Here is a 22,692-nt window from a genome sequence, read left to right on the forward strand (position 1 = left end):
ACAGTATCAAGGCAATTTGTTTAACCATAGGAACACCATATTTGGACATTTTAGTTGTTGAACCAGATGTTATCAACACCTTGAACATTGACCTGCACATGCCAGTAAAGCATCAAATTGATTGGGCTAAAGTTCAACAGTCAGATACAAATCCTAAGTCTTGGATTGACTTTGTGAAGTCAGGACCTTAACCTAGAAAAAGCTTAGTGCGAGATATATTTTGCTGACCAACCATGACCAAGGATATTGATGAATGAATCAACCAATGCGACAGATGTCTCAAGAGAAAGAAAGACCCACTCAGAGCTCCATTGATCAATATCTTATCATCACAGCCTACGGAGTTGGTGTGTTTGGACTTTTTGACTTTGGAACCATCTAAAGGAGGCATACAGAATATCCTTGTAATTACTGACTACTACACACGCTATGCTCAAGCTGTACCAACAAGGAACCAGACCGCCCTAACAATGGCAGAGGCTCTGTTTAACAGCTTAATAGTGCATTATGGAATTCCACAGAGATTGCACTCAGACCAAGGAGGCAAGTTTGAGAGCACGGTGATTGAGGACCTCTGTCAGCTACTTGGAGTATAGAAATCAAGGACAACACTTTATCACCCCATGGTTAATGGCATGACTGAGAAGTTCAACAGGACTTAACATGGCATGTTGCGTAACATATAGCCACACAAGAAGATAAACAAGAAGACTCATGTTGCTCCAACTGTACATGCTTACAACTGTACCCGCAATGAAACCACCAGCCATTCACTTTATGTTTTGATGTTTGGTATAGAACTTAACTTGCATATAGATAAAGCCTTTGGAATGACCACAGTCACAGTCAGACAGCCCCAGTCCAAGTACATACAGGAAATAACGAAGTACCTCGTTAAAGCCTATGAGTTAGCATCCAAGGCTGCAGAGAGAGCCAGAGAGAAGCAGAAGATAGGCCGTTATCTAAAACTTTATAGATTGGAGACGGAGTTTTGGTGAAAGTGGTATCATATGAATGAAAACATAAGATAGCTAACCGTTTGGAAGACGATGCTTAATTCATAATATATCAACCCCACCGTTATGTGCCAGTTTACATTGTACGGAAGGAGAACGGAGAGAGCCGTAGACGCACACTTCATAGAAATCTTCTTTTGCCTGTAGATTACATCACTCAGAGAAAGTCAGAACCACTACCCAGACCAGTACCACTTCCTAGAACTAGATTGAGACAACGGATAGAAAAGCCTTCACCAGAGCCATCTGATTATGAGAGTAGTGATGAGGAGTTAGTTGTACTTAGATTATATTATGATATTCCACAGTATCATACTGACCCTACTCTACAAGATATGGACACTCCAGTAAAAGATGATGACACAGAATTAGATGGGGACGCCCACTCAACTGCAACTGGTGACAGTGGAGATGATTCTGATGTTAAGAGTACCGTTGGAAGCGCTTCTGGTGATAGTCAGGATGAGGTGCAGACACACTCGGAACCAGTTGTAACACCTGTGTCTAGACATTCAACACGTATTTGTCTTGAACCAGGGTGGATGCGCTCAGGTGAGTTTGTTCACCTGGTTGCTGTTCCTTTACTGCAACAGTGGGAAAAAGGCTAATTTTATATATGATTGTTTGCGACATAATTTATTTGCAAGATTAGAATGACACACAGGCGAGTTACTACTCACAGTCATTACTAATAATTAGTATTTTATCATATCTATTTCAGAAATATCTTTCGTATCATTGATATTTCTATATTTACATGTGTAGTTCCCTCTTGTAAAAGACCGGGATGTCATTTTACATCAAGGGGGAGTTTGTGGCAGTCATATTTGATCGATATATTAAATATGATGTTGTCATAATCACTATTTTAGGAATGGTTAATAATTAATATTATTGCAGTATTTGATATTTTAGTTACTCATTGTCTCTTTTCTCGTACTGTTGTTCTTTTGTGATTTTCTTTTCTCTTTGGTGAACCTCTTTTCTTTTATATCATTTTGGAAGGAAAATTCTAAGATTTTGATTGGTCAATCTTTGGGTCAAAGGCCTTACTATAAACTTTCTTTGTTTCTGGTAAATTAAGACTGCACACATATTGGAATGCAATATTGAAAAATTACCTGCTTGATAAACTTACTAGTTATATTCAAATAATCAGTATGTCTTTTTAATACTTTGTGAAAGGATTGAATGAATGTATTGAATGGAGGAATATTTGGAGTATGAAAGAGTAAAAGAATAACACAGAGTCATATTACAACTTTTAATATAAAACTTTTTAGTACTTATAAATGTTATAAAGTTACATTAAAAGTCATAGATAGATAAAATTGGTAATTGAATAATAAAGACTCAACTCTGAAACTACATATTTTAATTGTAGTTGTGTATTTTGTTGAATTGAGGAAATAGTCACATCGTAGTTTCCAGACTTGTGAATGTTATATTATTATCTATTCAGGATATGGAATACATGTACCTTGAGTAATGCTCATGTAATTACACACAGCACTGTGATATTTCGAAATCAATACACTGACCTATGTACCATATACATGGTAGCCATTGTGTTCTATGTTGTTTATGTCTGTGCTGTCTTGTTTTATTTAAGTAATTTTCTGTTTATGTGAAGTGTAGTTTATGTGATATTTTTATGTTGATCAGAATTTGTATGCTGTTGTATGCCGTACTTTCACCTATAATTGTTTACTTTTTATACATTGTGACTTGGATGGAGAGTTGTCTCATTGGCACTCATACCACATCTTCTTATTTATATTTGTATACAAATTCATTTATAAAATTGATATTAAGAGATTCGAAATGTACATAATTAGTTATTATGATGAGATACATGTGAATATTGTATTGGAAGGTTAACTAACGACTTAGATTTTTGTGCTTAAAGGGCTTGTTTGAATATATAGATATTTGATAGGAATGATTAGTTATTCCCCTTTTCCAGTTTATGTTACATGTACTGTCTTGTCATGTGAATATCTATTATTTGTTATTTTATATGTTAAAGGGTCAAAACATTGTGTATTAAAAGAAACAAACTCGTATACAATCGTTTATTGTTTTTGACTGAGTAAATACCCCGTTACAACCACATGAGACTGATTACCGAATTGTACTTCGAATGCCACTAGCGGCGCATGATCTGCTTACATTCCGGAGCATAGAATACGGGAAAACGAACATCATTGTAAAAAAAAAATGGATTTGTGATTGCAAAATTAAATATTTTAAATTAAATTATAAAATGTTATACCAAACAATTACGTTACAAATTTGACAATATTGATTGTTAAAAGTAGCTTTATTCTGCTTAAATCTTTTGGATAAATCTATCTAGCATGTATAATGAACTTGGGATTATCAACAGTAAGTACATCATCTAGGTATCTGCTATTTTTTTTTTTTTTAAATGTCGATTAATTTGTCCGAATTTTTAACTTACAGTTTCCATGAAAGGCAATTCATAACTGTTAAACACATATCCGCAGTTTGCATGAGATACGAAGTTACTATCAATATGAATAAGAAAAATAAGACAACATAAAATCTGAACATGGCTAAAACAAATCGTAATTGACAACCGGGTTAACTAATATAATTAAGTTTTCAAAAGACTTCAATAGAATTTTTTACACTTAGAATATAATTAACGCCTGTATTTTGACTTTATTTTAATTAACTGCATATAAAATTATAAGATCAAAGGTTTAATAAATGCTTGCTCTTTAACTTAAATGTATATATGTCATCATGAAATAAATGCATGACGGCGTATAATTAAAAACAACTTTTTACACTTTATAGCTTTTTAACATAATTCAATTGTTTATATTCTTACACAATAGCGTGGAGATGATTTGGATTACTTATACAAATAAAACATAAAGACTATTCATTAAAAAGAATGCAAAGTGGAGTTCATGGTCACAATTTTGAATACATGTATATGCTTGTATTGATCTACGTTTTTGAAACATCTGTGTAGGCTGGTGGAGGAGAATTGTATGTGTAGCCAGTAAATGCAGGCGCAGATGGGGTATTAGATGAATCATTTCCGGTTTGTTGTGAAGGATAACTTTCTGTTGGTTGAGGGGGATAGTTTCCTGTTGGTTGAGTTGGATAACTTCCTGTTGGTGGTGGTGCATAATTTCCAGCTGGTTGTGATGGATACGATGCATTAGGAGACTGATATTGAGCCATCGTTACTAAAATGTAAACATAAGTAAATGTAAACTATTTAAATGTAAAATTAAGCAATCGTTATCTTTCTAAGATTTACAAGACAACTGAGAGATATTTATCAATATTAGTAAATGAAGTTTAATCCGAAACAGTCATTTTGATCTTAACAGGATCAAAAAGGTCTGAACAATAAATTATTCAGTCATGTTCAGCTTCTCAGTCAATTTTCAGACTTATCCACTGCGATAAATTCAGTACTGTTCAGACAGTTTGCCTGCAGTCAATTTAGTACTGTTCAGCATCATTTCAGACAATTCAGTATGATGTTTGATGTGTACAGATAAATAGCAAATACCGAACAGTTTAAATAAGACTGAACATAACTGAATTACTTACAAGCGAACTGTCTGAACAGTTCTGAATTTATCGTAGTCGACAAGTCTAAACATTACTGAAAAATTGAAAATGACGTAATAATTGTTCAGTCTTTTAAGAGCTGTTCAGATCAAAATGACAGTTTCAGATTAAAATTGGTTTACTAGTGAATTTACGATGATATTGAATGACCGAAAGAAAAAAAAATTCGAGTCAATGTAAATTATAACAAGAACTTATTTGGTTTATATGGTAAGACATGCGAATTGTTTTTGCAATACTTTAAACGTTGTCCTTTTAACAATCTCTTTTTATCAAATTTAAAAAAACTATTTACACATCGATTTGATACATGAGTAACTACCTTGTTTATTAATATAACCAAACGAAAAGAGGGTTCATCATAAAATAACACTGATCTTACCTCCAGTTCCTGGGTTCATGATTTGTCCTGGTGATCTTCGTCCTCTACATGTGATACATATAATCACTCCAATGATAATAGAGATTAACAAAATGCCACCAATAACACAGCCTATTATAATTCCAATGGTTTTATAGTCTGAAACAGTTTTTGTTTAAATTATTACTTTTCATTTCTATATTGTGGTATAATCTGATCAGTTCTATATACGGTATAATCTGATAATCTACACGTTATTGTCACGATACAATGTGTAATAAAACATAATTCCAAACTTTCCTGTCACCAGTCTAGAACCTTGCGTAAACGTGTTGGATTATCGATCAAAACATAATGTAGCTTTGTGTAGTTGGTGGGAGGAATTTTAGGAGGGAGTGCGGAGGCTGGTTAACTTATTGTTGGGAAAAGAATACCAAAAATAAGTATTTTTTCGTCGATTTGTTCAACTTCCGAATTCTACCTCATAATGATGTCAAAATGTCAGCACTCTGAAAGTAAAAGAAACTTAGTAAGCAAGCTCACGATACCATAACGCCATATATATAGAGCTAAAATCATTAGGTATCTAACCCCACCCCCTTTTATATGTTAAGATCTATCCAAATTTGGTTCCATGTAAGGTCTATGGTGTTTTCATTGGGAAACGTTCGGGTCCTCTTTAACTTTTTTGTTGTAAAATATGAAAAGGGTACCAGGAATTACCAAAAATATTGGACAGTACAACAGACAACACCAACCACAACAACAACTCCACCAAAATACTGACGTACAAACAAAGACCAACTGCAACAAAAACACTTGGTCAAGATAGCATGACATGATCAGTCTTACGTGCGTAAAGTCCTCTTCTTTGCTTACCTAGACCGTCATCTATACAGGTAACAGACATCAAAATAAACCTGCACACACCATTTACTAACAGAATGATCACTTACTATGATAAGGAAATAAAATACGGCACATAATTTGGAAAGCTTGGTCAAAAAGTTTTTTAGTGACCTTGATGTATGGACCTCCGAATCAATACGGATCATCCTCTCATTATATGTGACCATATATGCAAGTTTGATTTCTGTCGCATTTAAGATTGCACGGTTATTATTTGGAAACCCCTTTTCTGAAATAATGTCAGTTTATTTATAGAAACTATATGATATTTACCTTAGAAGCAATGATATCAATAATGGTGATTCTCCTCTCATTATATGTGACAAAAATGCATGTTTAGTTGAAAATAAAGTGAAGTTCTGAGATTATTATGCGACAACCACTTTTCAGTCTATTTTCAAAACGTCAACAATGAGCTTGGACAAAGTGATTTAATAAACTTGGGTCAAGTCATTTCCAACTGACTTTTACATTTTGTTACTTTTATTTTGCTATTGCACCAATGTCCCAGGTCAAGGGGAGGGTTCAGCGCTCACACATATATTTAACAACGCCACATGATTTATGTCTGTTTTAATCCAGTAGCCTGTAATTCAGTGGTTGTCGTTGGTTGCTGGCTGTCGGATTTGTTTTTCGTTTGTTGTTTTGTCATAAATCATGCCGTTGGTTTTCTCGTTCAAATTGTTTCAAATCTTATGTCGGGTTTTTTTTATAGTTGACTATACGGTATGTATTTTGATCATTGTTGAAGGCCTTATGGTGACTTTCAGTTGCCTATATCCACGTTATTTGGATTTATGTGGAAAGTTGTTTCATTAGAAATCATACAACATCTCCTTTTTAATAATTAAATTGATTAGATGGCAAAGAATAAGAAAACAACATTTTATAAATGTGATGTGTCTGAGGCACTTTTCTATTTACCTTCATCAGGATAACTCAAGCCTAAAACTTTGAAAGCCAAGGATGTACATGTATAAATACTAAAATACGTGAGGACCAAAACGAACCAAAAACGAAATTAGAATCGCAAAATCCATCTAAGATAAACTTTGCCTGAGATGGTTCGAACCTTAGTTAGAACGCAGAATTTAAGAAAGGTATGCTTAAAGTCATGTCAGTACCGAAGCAGTAACAACTGTGTTGATTTATAGAAACTATATGAGGGTTACAGTATATCCAATCAGACAAGACAACGTTTATAATAACGTTTCAACAAAGGGAAACTACTCTGTGTAGATCATGTTCGAATATGTATACTTAACTTACAATCGTAGGTCTTAACAGCTTCAATTTTCAGTTTTATACGAACATTCTGAAGATTATTGGGTCTTTTAGGAGATAAATAAATATACATGTATTCATCTTGTTCTCCACAATATTTCGTTTCCGGTTTGTCAGAACATGTATATGTCTAAAAAAGAGATAAAAAATCAATAATAAAAAGGAAACAAACAACGATCTCCACCCAACAACAAAAACACGAGAAGATAATAAACGAGCACAATACAGTCAATTTTAGTTAATAATTGTGAAAACATGGGAGTAGACATAGGTACATGACAAAATCAATTCTTAAAACACAAATACTTTTTAAGTGTACACTGCTGCAACATCGAGTCCATTTTGTTATTGACACAAGCAATACCAGATATATGTATCTTTTATTAGTATCGTTGCAAAATTCTTTAGAACTCGAATGAGAGTGGTTAAGGTTGAGGTTTATTTCATGATATTTTGATACTTTTATTAAAATTCTACGTAGCTTGTCATTGTCAAATATGTTTTAGTTACTATGCTAATAAAAGACTCTATCTAGAGTATATATGAACGAGAAAGTATAATAGGAATAGTATGGGGGTTTGGACTTTGATACCAAGATATGTTTGTAAATAAGTAAGTACGTACATATTTCAAGTTGGCACATATATACAAAACAAAATGTAACATAAACTCCAAAGAGCTCTAAAAGCCGACTATATAAAACATCAGCATATATATACATAAATCACTATACAAACTGAAACATAAAAGCATCTGCATTATACAAAAATAAGTTTGTACTTTACTGAAATGTTAATTAATAATAAATGAAATCAGGCAGAGTTTTGATTTTATTTAACAAATACCTTCAATGGTGTACCATCATAATGCTCCCTGTAAGTTAACTCTACAGCACAATCAGGGTCCTCATAAAACTCCGGTGTTATACAGATCTCATATTCATTCAGATATCCATCATCTCTCCCACTAAACGACATGTAATCACACCAGCTGTCTAAATCATGTTGTCCATTGTATACAGCAATGAATGTTTTGTCTTCATTTACATGCTCAAGGGACACAGAACAGTCCTTTCCAAATGTATCTGAATGACAAAGAGACAGCTATACGATGTACATGATTTTCTTTTAACTTTTCTCCTCTATACATAAATTAAAGCAGAAGTATTTTTGTAGTTGCTGACCATTTGAGTTTCTCTTCCCAGAAATGTTATCGAGACAAAATGAGGCTACTCTTTATGAAACAAGTGATGTTATCAGTTTCACATTTTTGGATGAAAGGCGCATAAAACTCGTCAACTTCTACTGTTTAATGTCTTTTTTATTCTCTCGCGAATATAATGTTGACAGCGAATGTATTCCGGTCGAATAAACATTTAAAGCTGAAACAAACTGCAAAATGTGAACTCTGAATAATGGTACATGAACTTAAAACATAGAAATCTTACATGTTTCCTCACTGTTTCCAGACACTGCTACAAGAATATGGAGTAGAGATATAGTTGTGATTAGGAGTTTCATCGTATCATCTAAAAGTAACAAAACAGAACATTCTTGAAAAACATTTAGCTAGGAGTTTTAACTGACAATTTTCTCCTTAAACATGACCAAGCACTGTATGGTTTTGTAGTAAGGTTGTAGCCCTAATTACTTGCTTTTTGTAAGTCAATTTGCTGTAAAGGTAAATTTGTCCTTTGGAAATATCTGGTGTGCAACTTTCTAAAATTCAACGATACGAATTTTTATAACATGCAAATTAAAATTGAACAGCAACTCAACAGTACAAATTAATAAAGAATTAATTTGAATTCACTATATGGTTACAGTACGCCAACAACATTTTTACAATCTAAAAAGTCTAAACAAATTGTTTGTACATTGTTGTCCACTTATTGCATGCAGTTGTTGTGTTGGACGTTAAACACCCGCAACTACGTAAGTTTATAAATTCAACCGAGGCGATCAACTATCTGAAACTAACAACGATTTCTCGACCAAAAAACAAAAAAAAACCCAACAGCAACAATAAAAAAAACTATTACTGAATTGCCATAGAAATGTGACAGGGTAAAAAAAAAGTTTGTTAGGCCACACCAATTTGATTTGTAGTTCTTCGGACAAAAGCTCCAAACAATATGGGGCGAGCGAGCGAAATATTTTTGATTGTATTTATTTCTTGAAAATGAGTTTTTGTGAGGCGAGTGCTCTACAAGTGAAGCGAGCGGTATAATTATTTTTTAATTTTGCCATTCAGAATTTATGAACATGTTAAAACTGGGTTCCTTCATGGAAAAAACAAGGAGAAACAGATGCTCTAATGCATATAATTTGATGTATTGGTGCCTGTACCATTCCCGACTTTCTAGTCACGCTGTGGTTCAGTTGATTATTTTCGTCAAATAAGCTTGATCTGTGTGAATTTTCATTTTAATCCATACATGTGTATATATTAAGAAAGCTTTGCAGATGCAGTTTAACAAGAGGAATTATGTAAGTAGGATAAATGACATATGTTGAATAAATCAAAATATGTGTATGTATCCCAAAAAATGCCCATGCACAATATTTTTTGATGTTTTCATTATATGGTAATGATTGTTTATTGGCTGCTTGACATCCAGTTGGAACTATTTATCATTATTTAGGATCAACATAATGAGTGATGTGAATATTTCAACAACATCATGAGCATGATGAGTAAGATAGTTATATTGATATGCATGTAGGTCTCAATGTATTAAAATATATCCCTTTAAAATACCTGTCACCACATTCACATGGATTATTCTGACTTAGCAAAATATACTCTTTCCTATTGCTCCTAAAAGCTGCAATGCATTTAAAACTCTTTAACTTGACTAGAACTTAGAAGTGGTTGATAACACATCACAAATTATTATGAGCATGCCAATCCCAATACCACCATGTTGGAACTCTTAAATTTACCCTTACAAAAGAGATCTGCTTGCATGCCAAAAGACTAACAAGGGAATAAGGGGTTTCATCAAAATAAGATAATTCTGTGATATTTTTAAATGTTCATGGGAATTTAATATTAATTTCATTAAAGATAGATATATTTCAATGTCTGTTGAAACGATGATCGGAGATGATGATGGTTCTAACAAATATAGTCCGAGATTACTCTGACGTCCAACGGCTGTGTTGCCAAACAAGCTGGGGCCGTGGTCCCTCGGCACCAGCTTGTCTGGCAAAACAGCCGATGGACGTCAGAGTAAAAATATTGATGTGATTGTGGTCATCTAACGAAAGTTCTTTTTAATTTTTGCCTCCTAGAACTGGTCTTCAATAATAAACGAGATGCATTTCGGATAACTGTGAGTTCAATAACTACTAATCCATGGCAATGAGCTGACACAACTACATGTTGGCATTCCGATTTTTGACCTTTTATTTACAAATCGATTTACCACACGTGCGTTTGGATCGACAGGAGCAATATATGCACAAGAAAAACGTCTATGAGAGAAAAAAATTTAAAGGAGAAACTAATTTTGGAGCGGCATGCGGCCCAAAAATTTGCGGAAACGGTAATTATTTTTTTTTTATTGAAAAGTCAATTTCTCCAAAACAGGAGCGGGAAAATCCAAAGAACTATTAATCAAATTGGTGTGGCTTTAAATACTCAATCCTGTCGTTTTTATGTCTACACAATTTTAAAACGTAAAATAGAAAATAAAACACTCATGTAACAAAGAACCGCTTGCTCACTGACATGAAACTCAATGTTTAACTTGTTCTAAACACATTTTGAAAATGCAACCCTTAAAAATTTATATTATTTTCGTTAATATTCGTTCAGTGTTCTCCTATGTAAAATATTATTTGTACAAATTTGTTAAAAAATTCGGTGTTTCGACCACAAAGACGGTCATTTCGTTGTGTTTTAAGCGTAGATATGTATATAATAAATTCCACTCTGTAGTACAGCCGTCGATACTAACTATTGACTCAATCCAAAGGATGGTAGTACCTTAGCTAATTGAATAAATAATGATTTCATGGTTCAGATAGCAAGCAAGCTAACCAAAGATATTATCTTTACCTACACACTCAAGTCAATGTGCTGTAACTCTTGGTTTGTGTTTGTATAATTAATTGTACATAAGGCTTCGAGTCGAGATATATTATTTGTAAAAATTTTTTAAAAATTCGGTGTTTCGACCACAAAGACGGTCATTTCGTTGTGTTTTAAGCGTAGATATGTATATAATAAATTCCACTCTGTAGTACAGCCGTCGATACTAACTATTGACTCAATCCAAAGTATGGTAGTACCTTAGCTAATAATGATTTCATGGTTCAGCTAGCAAGCAAGCTAACCAAAGATACTATCTTTACCTACACACTCAAGTCAATGTGCTGTAACTCTTGGTATGTGTTTGTATAATTAATTGTACATAAGGCTTCGAGTCGAGATATATTTTTAACTTCTCACGCCAGTATTAATTCTTGCATTATTTTCTGTCTTGATTTGTTTGCCTCAAACCTTCCTCTGCCTGTAAAGGAAAGGTTGACGCAAAACATAGAATAAAATTGTTGACGCATAAAATATATAATACGATTTTCTTTCGTTCAAACAAAAGTTCTTAATGACTATTTCAGTTCAGACGACACGTGTTCAACTGGTAGTTAAAAAAAGCTTACTTAAACAAGGACCAGTCAATCAGGCAAATATTTAATCAGATTAGACCAAATTACCTTAAGATTCTGGTTTTGCATGCATAAAAACTAACTTAAGACAAGGAAACCATATATACTATATAATAGTCTCCCATGACATAAAGAAGGATGCTTGTAAGAATCAATCCTAAATGTGTAATGTTTGTGGACTTATTTTTCCTTTTGGCCATGGTGTTGTTTACTTCTCTATGCCTTTTGGGTTTTTGACTGCCACCATCACATCTGCTCCATCTTTTTTGCAGTAGTCTAAATGTTTACTCCTTTTATGATTTATCCGGGCAAGAGAACTACGGACTGAGATTTTATTGAGCCTGTCCTTAGTCAAGAACTTCGTTTGTGGTTGTCTCTAGTGTTGCATTAATGTTTTTACCAGGAGCAAATGTGTTATGATATATCTATGATTGTCTCTATCAAATTTATTTACTACAAGTGTTTTTTTATCATTTTTATGTCTACTTTTGTTCAAACGTGTAGAATCCTAAGCTTAATCACTACAAACCAGTAAAAGTCTGAAATGGCCTATATCTGTACTCAACTACTGATTTTTACTCGACCATTCTGAATTGGTCTGAATTTTACTCGACTTTACTCGACCCCAGTCTTAACCATACTCGACTGTACTGATTTGTACTTGACCCTTATCTTTGCCATTGAAAATAGTCTGAACTATAATTACTCGACCAGTCTGAAACAGTCTTAACCCATTCTCGACCTGTACTCGACCTATTTTTTTCAGTCTAAACCATACTCGACTAAAAGTCTGAACAATACTAGACCAGTTTGAACCATACTTGACCAAATAACCTCTACTTTTTCTAAATTTTAACTGTTAAAATAAATTTCTTTTTAACTGACATGACAACAGCCACAATAAATTAAAGATATATTATAAAAACAGATTTTTACATTCTTACATGATTCTCAGATTTATCGAATAGAGATAGTTAAATCAAATTATCTTATATAATAATTTAATTATATAAATTTGAAAGTTTTAGAGTTTTGTTGAAAAAGATTTTCTTTTACCTATAAACCACACCTATACTGAGGGTAATTAAACCTTATTAAGGTGCTTCTTGTTTGGCATGTGTTTTTTTTTTAAATTAATTTTCCTAAATTCCTAAATAAAAACTACATAGGTTTCATGGTTACATACAAAAAATGTACAATAGTTATATAAGAATGTAGGACAGAAAGTCACAGGACAAAAAGTCACGGACAAAAAGTCACAGGACAAAAAGTCACGGACAAAAAGTCACAGGACAAAAAGTCACAATTCAGTTTTGAGATTATTTTTCTTTGAACAAGAAAAAACTAATTTAAAAAGAAATATTTTGGTTTTTTTCTTAAACTATTATTTATAAAGCAACTTTGTAATTAAAATTTATGTAATAAATATTAATAATGATCAAATAATTGCCATGAAAACAAAATGTCAAAGAGGCTTGATCTTTAAATGGCTTCATGGTGCCAAGAAATATATCCTTTGCACGATTAAAATTTAATAAATTTTCATTTATCAAGGCTTATGAACAATTTCCCAAACTTAAAAATGAATATATGTAATAAAAAGAAAATATTTCAAGATCTTTCTCTTATATATTCAAACAGTTGTCAACAAACTATTTGTGACTTTTTGTCCTGTCACTTTTTGTCCTATCAAATTTGTGACTTTATGTCCTGTGGCTTTTTGTCCTGTGACTTTCTGTCCGTTTACCGTATATAATTATCTTTTTAATGAGGTAACAACAGCCAACAAAATCACTGAAATTTTTAACCTTATTTTAGAAATATATCTATTATTATAATTTGGGATATATTATATACAATATATATCAAAAAGGGATAAAAATTAAAGAAATTAATAAAATTGTTCTTCTGATTAGTGGTGAAGTATAAAGTAATACCTCCTGCTTGGGGCAAACTCATGAAAAAGATCACACCTGGTCAGAGAGTATTAAATTCTAAATAACATTCATTCAAAATTGCAACATCCTGTGAAACTTAAATCGCAAGGCCTTTTGAATTCACTAGATAAGTAATACATGTACACCAGTTTAAGAAAAATAGGGCTTTCTTTTTACCTGTAAAACACACATGTACTGAGGTAATTAAACCTTATCAAAGTGCTTCTTGTATGCCATGTCTTTAATTTTGACAAAAAGTATTTAGATTTAATTGAAATAAATTTTTACTGTAACTTTGGAACACATTTCCTTTTTTAAAAGTGTATCACAGGATTACTATGGAAGTTCTATTATCATGATTATATTAAATTCTTGGTTTAACAAAACAAAGGTGTCATTTTTAAAATTTATTAAGTTGCTTTATCATGTTTATATGCTATTTTATATATATATTTTAATAAAAAAAATGTTCACTGCATTATTAACTAAACTCAACAGACACCATAAATCTATACGAGGCTTAATTTAATTGTGAAAATTGTCCAGTAACCATAAAATATATCTGAAACATTCAAAAAAATTTTAGTCGCAATTCAGTTTTGAGATTATTTGATCAGCTTGTTTTACTTTTATTTTAAAGGGGATATATTACGGTTTATCTCATTTATAAGATAAACCAATTTAATGAAAGAGAAATGATTACTGCGTCATTCGGATCCGGTTCTCGTTTCCCGATAATCAACGTCACATGACTCTTCAGCATTACATTGAACTAGCCACTCTTGTAGATATGTAAAAGTTTCAAAAATGCAATCGTAAAAAATCATTGACATCCGCATGTCATGTTACAATATTTTGATATGAAACTATCGAAGAGACAAGGTAATTCTAAAAGAAAGGATTTTCATTTGCAAGGGCCAGCAAATGACGAAATTAAAAGGTAAACCGAACTGTCACCATACGATCCGATGCCATCAACACGAGGAACACCTCCAGTTTCTTTCGACATGTATGGATGTGTAAAGATCATAGAACAATTTAATTAATGTATCTTCGCCATAAAAATTATACAATGCACCAATGACAGGGACAGCTTCCAATTTGTCAGTGGCTCATGGACCGGTGATCAATTTAATGGCAGAACAAAATCTTAACACCAGGAGCCCCCATTTATAATTCCACACGGCACAACATGCACAAGGAAAACACGATTCAAAAGAATAGGAGAACCACTGATCCAAAGAATTCATAACCTGGTTCCAGCGGTTTGCAGATTTCGTCAAACATTAAAATTGGTATGTTGAATTTATAAAAAAGTTGATGTTTTGCGTCGTATAATTATTCTAATTGATATTTATCTCATAACGAATAAGATTAATCTGATAGTGATAAACATAAGATTACTGAAAGGATTATTTTATATTTATTATTATTATTTGATGTCATATATTTAATTTGAATTTCACATGAGCAATATGATCGCACTGAGACTTTAATCAGAGACATAATATGTAAGTTTTACATGTCTCTGCTTTAATGTACAATATGTTATATCACCATGCAGTCGTTTGAAAGACGCACCTAGCGCTATTACACACAAGATACACACGAGGGCAATAAGTGCAAATTCGTCAACCTTTATCTATTAATAACATTATACCACTTATACACAATTATACACTATGTGTTAGATGGTTCAGCTGACGTGGTAAATGAAATACACTATATGAGATTTAGAAGACAAATGACAAATTTTGTGGCGGATGACGCTATAGCGTTAGAATAAATCCAATCAGAGTCGATGGCTTCGATTAAAGTATTTACACGTGCAAATTCTTTGAACAGTCTTAAATATTTCCTAATCGAATACTGTTTGATACACTTAAATCGGCATTACTATAAATAAAATGTACATAATTTATGCCTACAGTTTTCTCGTTTGACTTATTTAACATTTTTCTTTTGGGGTTTTTTAATTACTCACTAATGCGGTATGGGCCCTGCTCATTGTTGAAGGCAGTAAAATGACTTATTGTTATTAATGCGGCATGGGCTCTGCTCATTGTTGAAGGCAGTAAAATGACTTATTGTTATTAATGCGGTATGGGCCCTGCTCATTGTTGAAGGCAGTACGATGACTTATTGTTATTGATTTCTTTGCCATTTGATCTACTGTGAAGAGTTGTCTCATTGGCAATCATACCAATTCTTTTTTACATGAGTGAGTTACTCAGTTACATGTATATATATATACTTTTCAATTTGCGTTTCTTTTCTTGTTAGCTTGCTTGCTTTAATTTATACATGTTTGCCTAGCTATTTACATTTATATGCATGTGTTCTTGTTGTATAATATGCTTATAATTTGATATTTGATTTTTAGCTCACCTGACCTGAAAGGTCAAGTGAGCTTTTCTCATCACTTTGCGTCCGTCGTCCTGCGTCCGTCGTCCGTAAACTTTTACAAAAATCTTCTCCTCTGAAACTACTGGGCCAAATTTGACCAAACTTGGCCACAATCATCATTGGGGTATCTAGTTTAAAAAATGTGTCCGATGACCCCGCCAACCAACCAAGATGGCCGCCATGGCTAAAAATAGAACATAGGGGTAAAATGTAGATTTTGGCTTATATCTCTGAAACCAAAGCATTTAGAGCAAATCTGACATGGGATAAAATTGTTTATCAGGTCAAGATCTATCTGCCCTGAAATTTTCAGATGAATCGGACAACCCGTTGTGGGGTTGCTGCCCCTGAATTGGTAATTTTAAGGGAATTTTGCCGTTTTTGGTTATTATCTTGAATATTATTATAGATAGAGATAAACTGTAAACAGCAATAATGTTCAGCAAAGTATGATCTACAAATAAGTCAACTTGACCAAAATGGTCAGTTGACCCCTTAAGGAGTTATTGCCCTTTATAGTCAATTTTTAACCATTTTTCGGTAAATTTTTGTAATCTTTTACAAAAATCTTCTCCTCTGAAACTACTAAGACAAATTTAACCAAAGTTGTCCACAATCATCATTAGGGTATCTAGTTTAAAAAATGTGTCCGATGACCCTGCCCGCAAACCAAGGTGGCCGACATGGCAAAAAAATAATACATAGGGTAAAATGCAGGTTTTGGCTCATATCTCTGTAACCAAAGCATTTAGAGCAAATCTGATGGTATAAAATTGTTCATTAGGTCGAGATCTATCAGCCCTGAAATTTTCAGACCAATCAGGCAACATGTTGTTGGGTTGCTGCCCCTGAATTGGTAATTTTAAGAAAATTTTGCAGCTTTTGGTTATTATCTTGAATATTATTATAGATAGAGATAAACTGTAAACAGCAATAATGTACAGCAAAGTTAGATCTACAAATAAGTCAACATGACCAAAATTGTCAATTGACCCCTTAAGGAGTTATTGCCCTTTATAGTCAATTTTTTACAATTTTCATAAATTTTGTAAATTTTGGTAAATTTTTACAAAATATTTTCCACTGTAACTACTGGGCCAAGTTCATTATAGATAGAGATAATAGTAAGGAGCAAGAATGTTCAGTAAAGTAAGATCTACAAACACATCACCATCACCAAAACACAATTTTGTCATGAATCCATCTGTGTCCATTGTTTAATATGCACATAGACCAAGGTGAGCGACACAGGCTCTTTAGAGCCTCTAGTTATATTAAATATCATTGACAAGTCAGTTGAGAGATCTACAGAGCTCATGTTTACGTTGTTGAATCATACATACATGTATCATGCCCGACCCTAACTTTTCTTACTTACGCAAATAGAGTTAATATAGTTATACAAGCAAAGCTGAGTTGATATTTTCAAAAAAGACCTCAACATATGATATGTTATTACTATTGGTATAGGTTATTCAGATAGCTCCCTAAAACTCATTTACCGTTGTTCTTGATAGTATATATATACACAACAGACACTGGACTTCCAGAACAACAGCATAACATGCTACGAGTGAATTTAATACGATCAGAATTTACCTTGCCAAAATTCACACTTTAATCAGTTCACGAAGATAAACTACGTCTTCTTCAAACTAGTAGTTAATGGGCAACTATGGACAGGTCAATTAATTTATCAACAAGTCAACTTAGAGCAAATAAGGGAATTATGTGCACTTTTGACACAATTATTAAATTACTTTATAAACTCACGAAGCAGCAGACAGAGCATGGTACACAATATCCTCTTTTCTTTGAAGTGCGATAATGTTATTGTATATATATTACATGTATCGTTTATAATATTTTTGATTGTCATCATCATCTAACACGGATATGTGAACATTGAGGATACCTTTGTATTTTACTATCACATTTCTTTTACATGTCAGCACGAACTATTGGCTTTCCCACAACTATTTTTAGAAACAAAACAAATATGTGGTATATAAGTTACGGACTTTTACAGACAAACACGTATATTATCCAGATGGGAGCCTCAATGAATTTTTAAATTTATTTCAAATACTCTTGATCTATTTCCTTCTATTAAAAGGAACATTTAGCATTCCTATCTATTCACAGAGCTGATGGACTCATTCTTTTTAATTCTAGTCGGAATTAATCAACTATGCATCTATATACACCCATTACTTAGAGTAATACATGGAATTTCACTCTAGCACCTAGTTCTTTTAGGTCACAAAATATATTCGACGTAAAACTATTCAAGTTTGAACTTTCCAAAAAGCTGCACGGACTGCTTAGCTGTGTCCGAATTTTAAGTACTAGTAGGAATGCATGTGGTTGCCGATTTAGTACAGGAAGTGTGGTACTTTCTATATATTGATTGATACGAATAAATTAATTTTTAAAGTGTACGTTATACACCCATGGTTTTAAAATATTGGTCACGAAACTTGTTGAAAATAAAAATTAAATATATACAAATGTACACGACTTCGAAGGGGTGCCTAGAATAGCATGAATTATATATACAGGTAATGCATTTTCGTAAACTTTGAAGAGGAACATAGATTTGCAAAACTAATAGTGCATATTGCAGATTAACAAAGCAATTAGGTAGATTCATGGTATTATACCACCATCTTGGATTGTACTTTTGCAGTGAACAATCAGTCTAGTTGTTACCCAAATCTCCGAATTGTAGACAGATGTTCAATGTTATTGATTAGACTGTTTATCTCTATGAAGAAAACTTCCTGATTTATCGCATTATTAAAAATATTTTAACAAGTACCAAACATATGTGTTTTAGAATAAATTTGTTCAACTAAGCCGGTTAAGGCGAGATAACTCTTTTAGTAAACCTATTGATAATTCATGATCGGTTTATCAATGGATGTATTACTGCTAAAATATTGCGTTTTTATGATGATATTAAATATATATATAACATGGATAATACAACAAGAGAAGTGATATCGTCCAAAACAAATTTTGCTGAGGGGATATCATGGAAGGATAACAGCCCCATTATAACAAAGCTATTACAAAAGGAAAAATATTATTGTCCAAGTTTCAAACGTATTAACAAAGAGTAATGCCTTCTTAACTAGTTCACTTAAATGGACTTTTAGGTTGTGGAAAAGGGGGGGGGGATTCTGATGAGTGTGTATAGACACACTCAAGTGGCAAGATTAAGGGGTTATGATCGTTTCCCGTAATTGTACGTCGGATCATATTAGGTTTTTACTTTCCTGCGGTACCGCAGGAAGTTCTGTTGAGACCATCTCATGTCTACCCTGAGTGGCCGGTTCTGAATTGGTACCAGTTCGAGCTTGACTGTTTTATGATACATAGTATGGACTATGTATTCAGCGTGCATATAGAGTTTTATGATATAGAAACTGTTAATCTTTACTCCCCTGAAACCAGGGGGTGATGCGAATAAGACCCGACGTATTTGGGGAGCATAACCCTCGTTCTCTTTAGGATGAACCTTGAGGAACTTGAGCATCCATTGCTACCAATGGTGCACAGATTTGTCAGTTAAATCAATCATGTCGGCATTCTGTTATCATGTCAGACCTCGTCATTCAAAGTGAACTGTGGCTGTTATTTCCACATTAATTATTTGTTTGTTATGTTTTTGCCTGAAACTTGATTCTTTGATTAAATGTATGTATATAAGTGTTGAATATGGTGATGAAGTTATATTATGTTTATTGTGAAATTTTGGTTTCAATGCTATATTGAATACATTTTTAAATTCAAATTGTTGTTCAAATTTCTAGCCAGGGGAAATAGCTGTTGTTAAAAACAGTCCCTAAATTGATGAAATACAATAGATAGATACAAAAAACAGGTCTAGGTTGGTTAAGACTTAGTCGAGTATGGTTCAGACTAGGTCGAGTATGGTTCAGACAAGGTCAAGTATGGTTCAGACTAGGTCGAGCATGGTTCAGACTAGTTCGAGCATGGTTCAGACGCGTATAAAATGGTTAAGTACTGGTCGAGTAAGGATCGAGTAAAAGTTCAGACTGAAACGTATGGTTCAGACTACAGTCGAGTATTACCAAGTAAATTTCAGACCAATTCAGACTGGTCGAGTAAAAATCAGTACAGTCGAGTACAGATATAGGCCAGACTTTTACTGGTTTGTAGTGAATGTATGCTAACCAGTTGTACGTGTTATTCAAAATAAACAACAAGAAAAGATGACTTCCAGAGAAAAACCAGATTTGCAATTGCATTTGAATTTAATGCGTGGCAAACATATGAAGGTTGCCAATTTTTACAGTTTAAATAGTTTTAATTATTTGGTTAATATTTACTTTTATTCAATGGAGAAGCCTCCTGTTTTACCGAGCGGAGTTAGTAAATCACTCAAGTATGAGGTCAACTCCTTACCGGAAGAAGAAGAAGAAAACCAAAACAATTTAAAGATTATAATCAACCTTTTTAACAAGATTTGAACATCCCAATAAACGCTTTTACCGTACTGGACGCCTTAAATATGGTACATTTGCGATTCACAGTTAATTAATACATGTACACTATGGAAGCTGTTGTCGATCGAGTCTTTAATTGTAAGGAAATATTATTCTAAAAACAAAATACGCTATCGATTTGGTATATAGTTTTCTTTCCTTTATCAAACCGTATCTATGTATTGGTCAACATCGAAATTCAAGAAATTTTATTATTTCTCCTCGATCTATTGTCTTTGATTTGACCATATAAAAGTATGTATTAAATCAAACAGCAACTTAATCGATAATATATGTTATTTTTTTTTTAATATCTCTGATATGAAATCGAACAGAAAGCCGTATTTATCTGTATATATTTATCTATAACATATTTAACCCTCGGTCACTAGCCAATCACCAATCCGTGAAGGTCGTGTCATGGGTATATTTAGATGACACCGATCCCAAAATGTTGATACTTTCTGCTATATAGTGCATTGTTTCCTGTGTGATTTTTGTAATTTTGTAGTATTTTATAAATCAAATTTGAGTTTGAGACACGAATTTGGCTGCATTTTGATCAAATCAAATACTTTCACGTTGCTTTAATTTTCATTGTAGAATCTTAAAACAATGAAATAACTGAAAAAAAATACAAAATGGGGTTTTGTTTCTGCTGATCATACAGTAAAATTGTTTAACTAACATATTATACTTACATACCCGTTACCAGAATGATAAAATTGTGAACCAGGTAAATGATCAATACATACACACCTGATTAAAGTATGGAACACCAAGGGCGACTATATTATTTGTGATCTGCGTATATGTAAGATAATGATATTCCCTTTCTTTATGATTATTTAATATTTCATCTGTTAGGAAGACTGAAAGCGAAATAAAAATCTGTGAATTCCATGACAATCAAATACCAAATACATTGGCACAATATCTTTCATGAAATCCATGCAATGTCTGTAATTGTGATAGAAATAGGCCAAGAAGATTGGAACTTGTTTTTATCCGAAATTTGCCATTATAAATTTGTTAAAAAATTTAAGAAAAAAATAGTGTATTTTGTGCTCACTTATTTCTTTCCTGGTATATCTCTTGGTTACAGTCAAATTAAACAATAAACAATTATGTACCTGTTGAATATCTGCAAGGAGATAAGTAATCTACAGAAAATATATAACTTCCTCTTACTATAAACCAGCCGAACATTTGCATGTAATTATCTGTCACAACATTTGGATTTTCCTTATGTAGACGAAATCATAACGAACGCTGAAAAACTCTGCGCGGTTTGAAAAATTGTGTCCTGCCTTTTTTTTTTTAGTTGTAATCTCTGTCTTTTTATTTTTCACTCTATTCGGTCCTGCCTTTTTTTAATTAGTTTATCATGACTTTTTTTACATAAATTGTCATCCTGCCTTTTGCTTTTTGCCTTGTTGCTCATCCTGCCTTTTTTTTTACTCAAAACTCCTGTCCTGCCTTTTTTTTCAAGTTTCATCCTAGCCCCAATCCCCTCCCCCCTAAAAATCAAATGGTAACTCCGTTAGAATTACCGTTTTATTAGTTTTACTCAATACGTCTTTTTTACGTAAAGACCGCCATGTTTGTCAGTAAACTTCAGACAAGACACGTCAAATAGTATTACAATTAGTCCGACGATTTCAGAAAAAAATCGAAAAAAACTGGACGGACTTGCAAAGCTAGCTGAAAGTAATGACAATAGTTTACAGGGGTTGAGCTGAAAAAATATACGATCGGTTAATGGATATACTATCTTATTTCGAAATCGGCTGTAATGCTATAAGGGAACATTCAAAAAGTATGTACAACTAATTATTGAAAGATTTCAAGTCGTTTGAAATACATACAAACCTGGCATTTAAAAGAAAACAATAATGCTGTGTAGAGTTTTGAAACGCACCCTCACTCACTCACTCGCGGAAGCACACACGAACATTTTTTTCATACTAT

At 32.9% G+C, this 22,692-nt stretch overlaps 1 protein-coding gene across 8 annotated transcripts; it reads right to left on the reverse strand.

The window, feature by feature from the left end:
* Nucleotides 1-2,266: 2,266 nt before the first annotated feature.
* Nucleotides 2,267-21,490, reverse strand: LOC127733541 (uncharacterized). 8 transcript variants are annotated; one of them, XM_052242915.1, is made up of 7 exons: nt 21,423-21,484; nt 11,650-11,710; nt 8,639-8,719; nt 8,037-8,275; nt 7,177-7,321; nt 5,020-5,157; nt 2,267-4,243 (listed from the first exon to the last, which is right to left on the reverse strand). In XM_052242915.1, exons 3-7 carry the CDS (start codon nt 8,709-8,711, stop codon nt 3,999-4,001), a joined length of 840 nt encoding a protein of 279 aa, XP_052098875.1. In that variant the 5' UTR covers nt 8,712-8,719; nt 11,650-11,710; nt 21,423-21,484; the 3' UTR covers nt 2,267-3,998. The 8 variants fall into 8 exon arrangements, with proteins under 8 accessions (XP_052098875.1, XP_052098852.1, XP_052098858.1 ...); XM_052242892.1 differs by having other exon boundaries at nt 11,557-11,710; XM_052242898.1 differs by having other exon boundaries at nt 11,553-11,710.
* Nucleotides 21,491-22,692: the final 1,202 nt, after the last annotated feature.

Source organism: Mytilus californianus, unplaced genomic scaffold, assembly GCF_021869535.1.
Source record: "Mytilus californianus isolate M0D057914Y unplaced genomic scaffold, xbMytCali1.0.p SCAF_1, whole genome shotgun sequence".
NCBI lineage: Eukaryota > Metazoa > Mollusca > Bivalvia > Mytilida > Mytilidae > Mytilus > Mytilus californianus.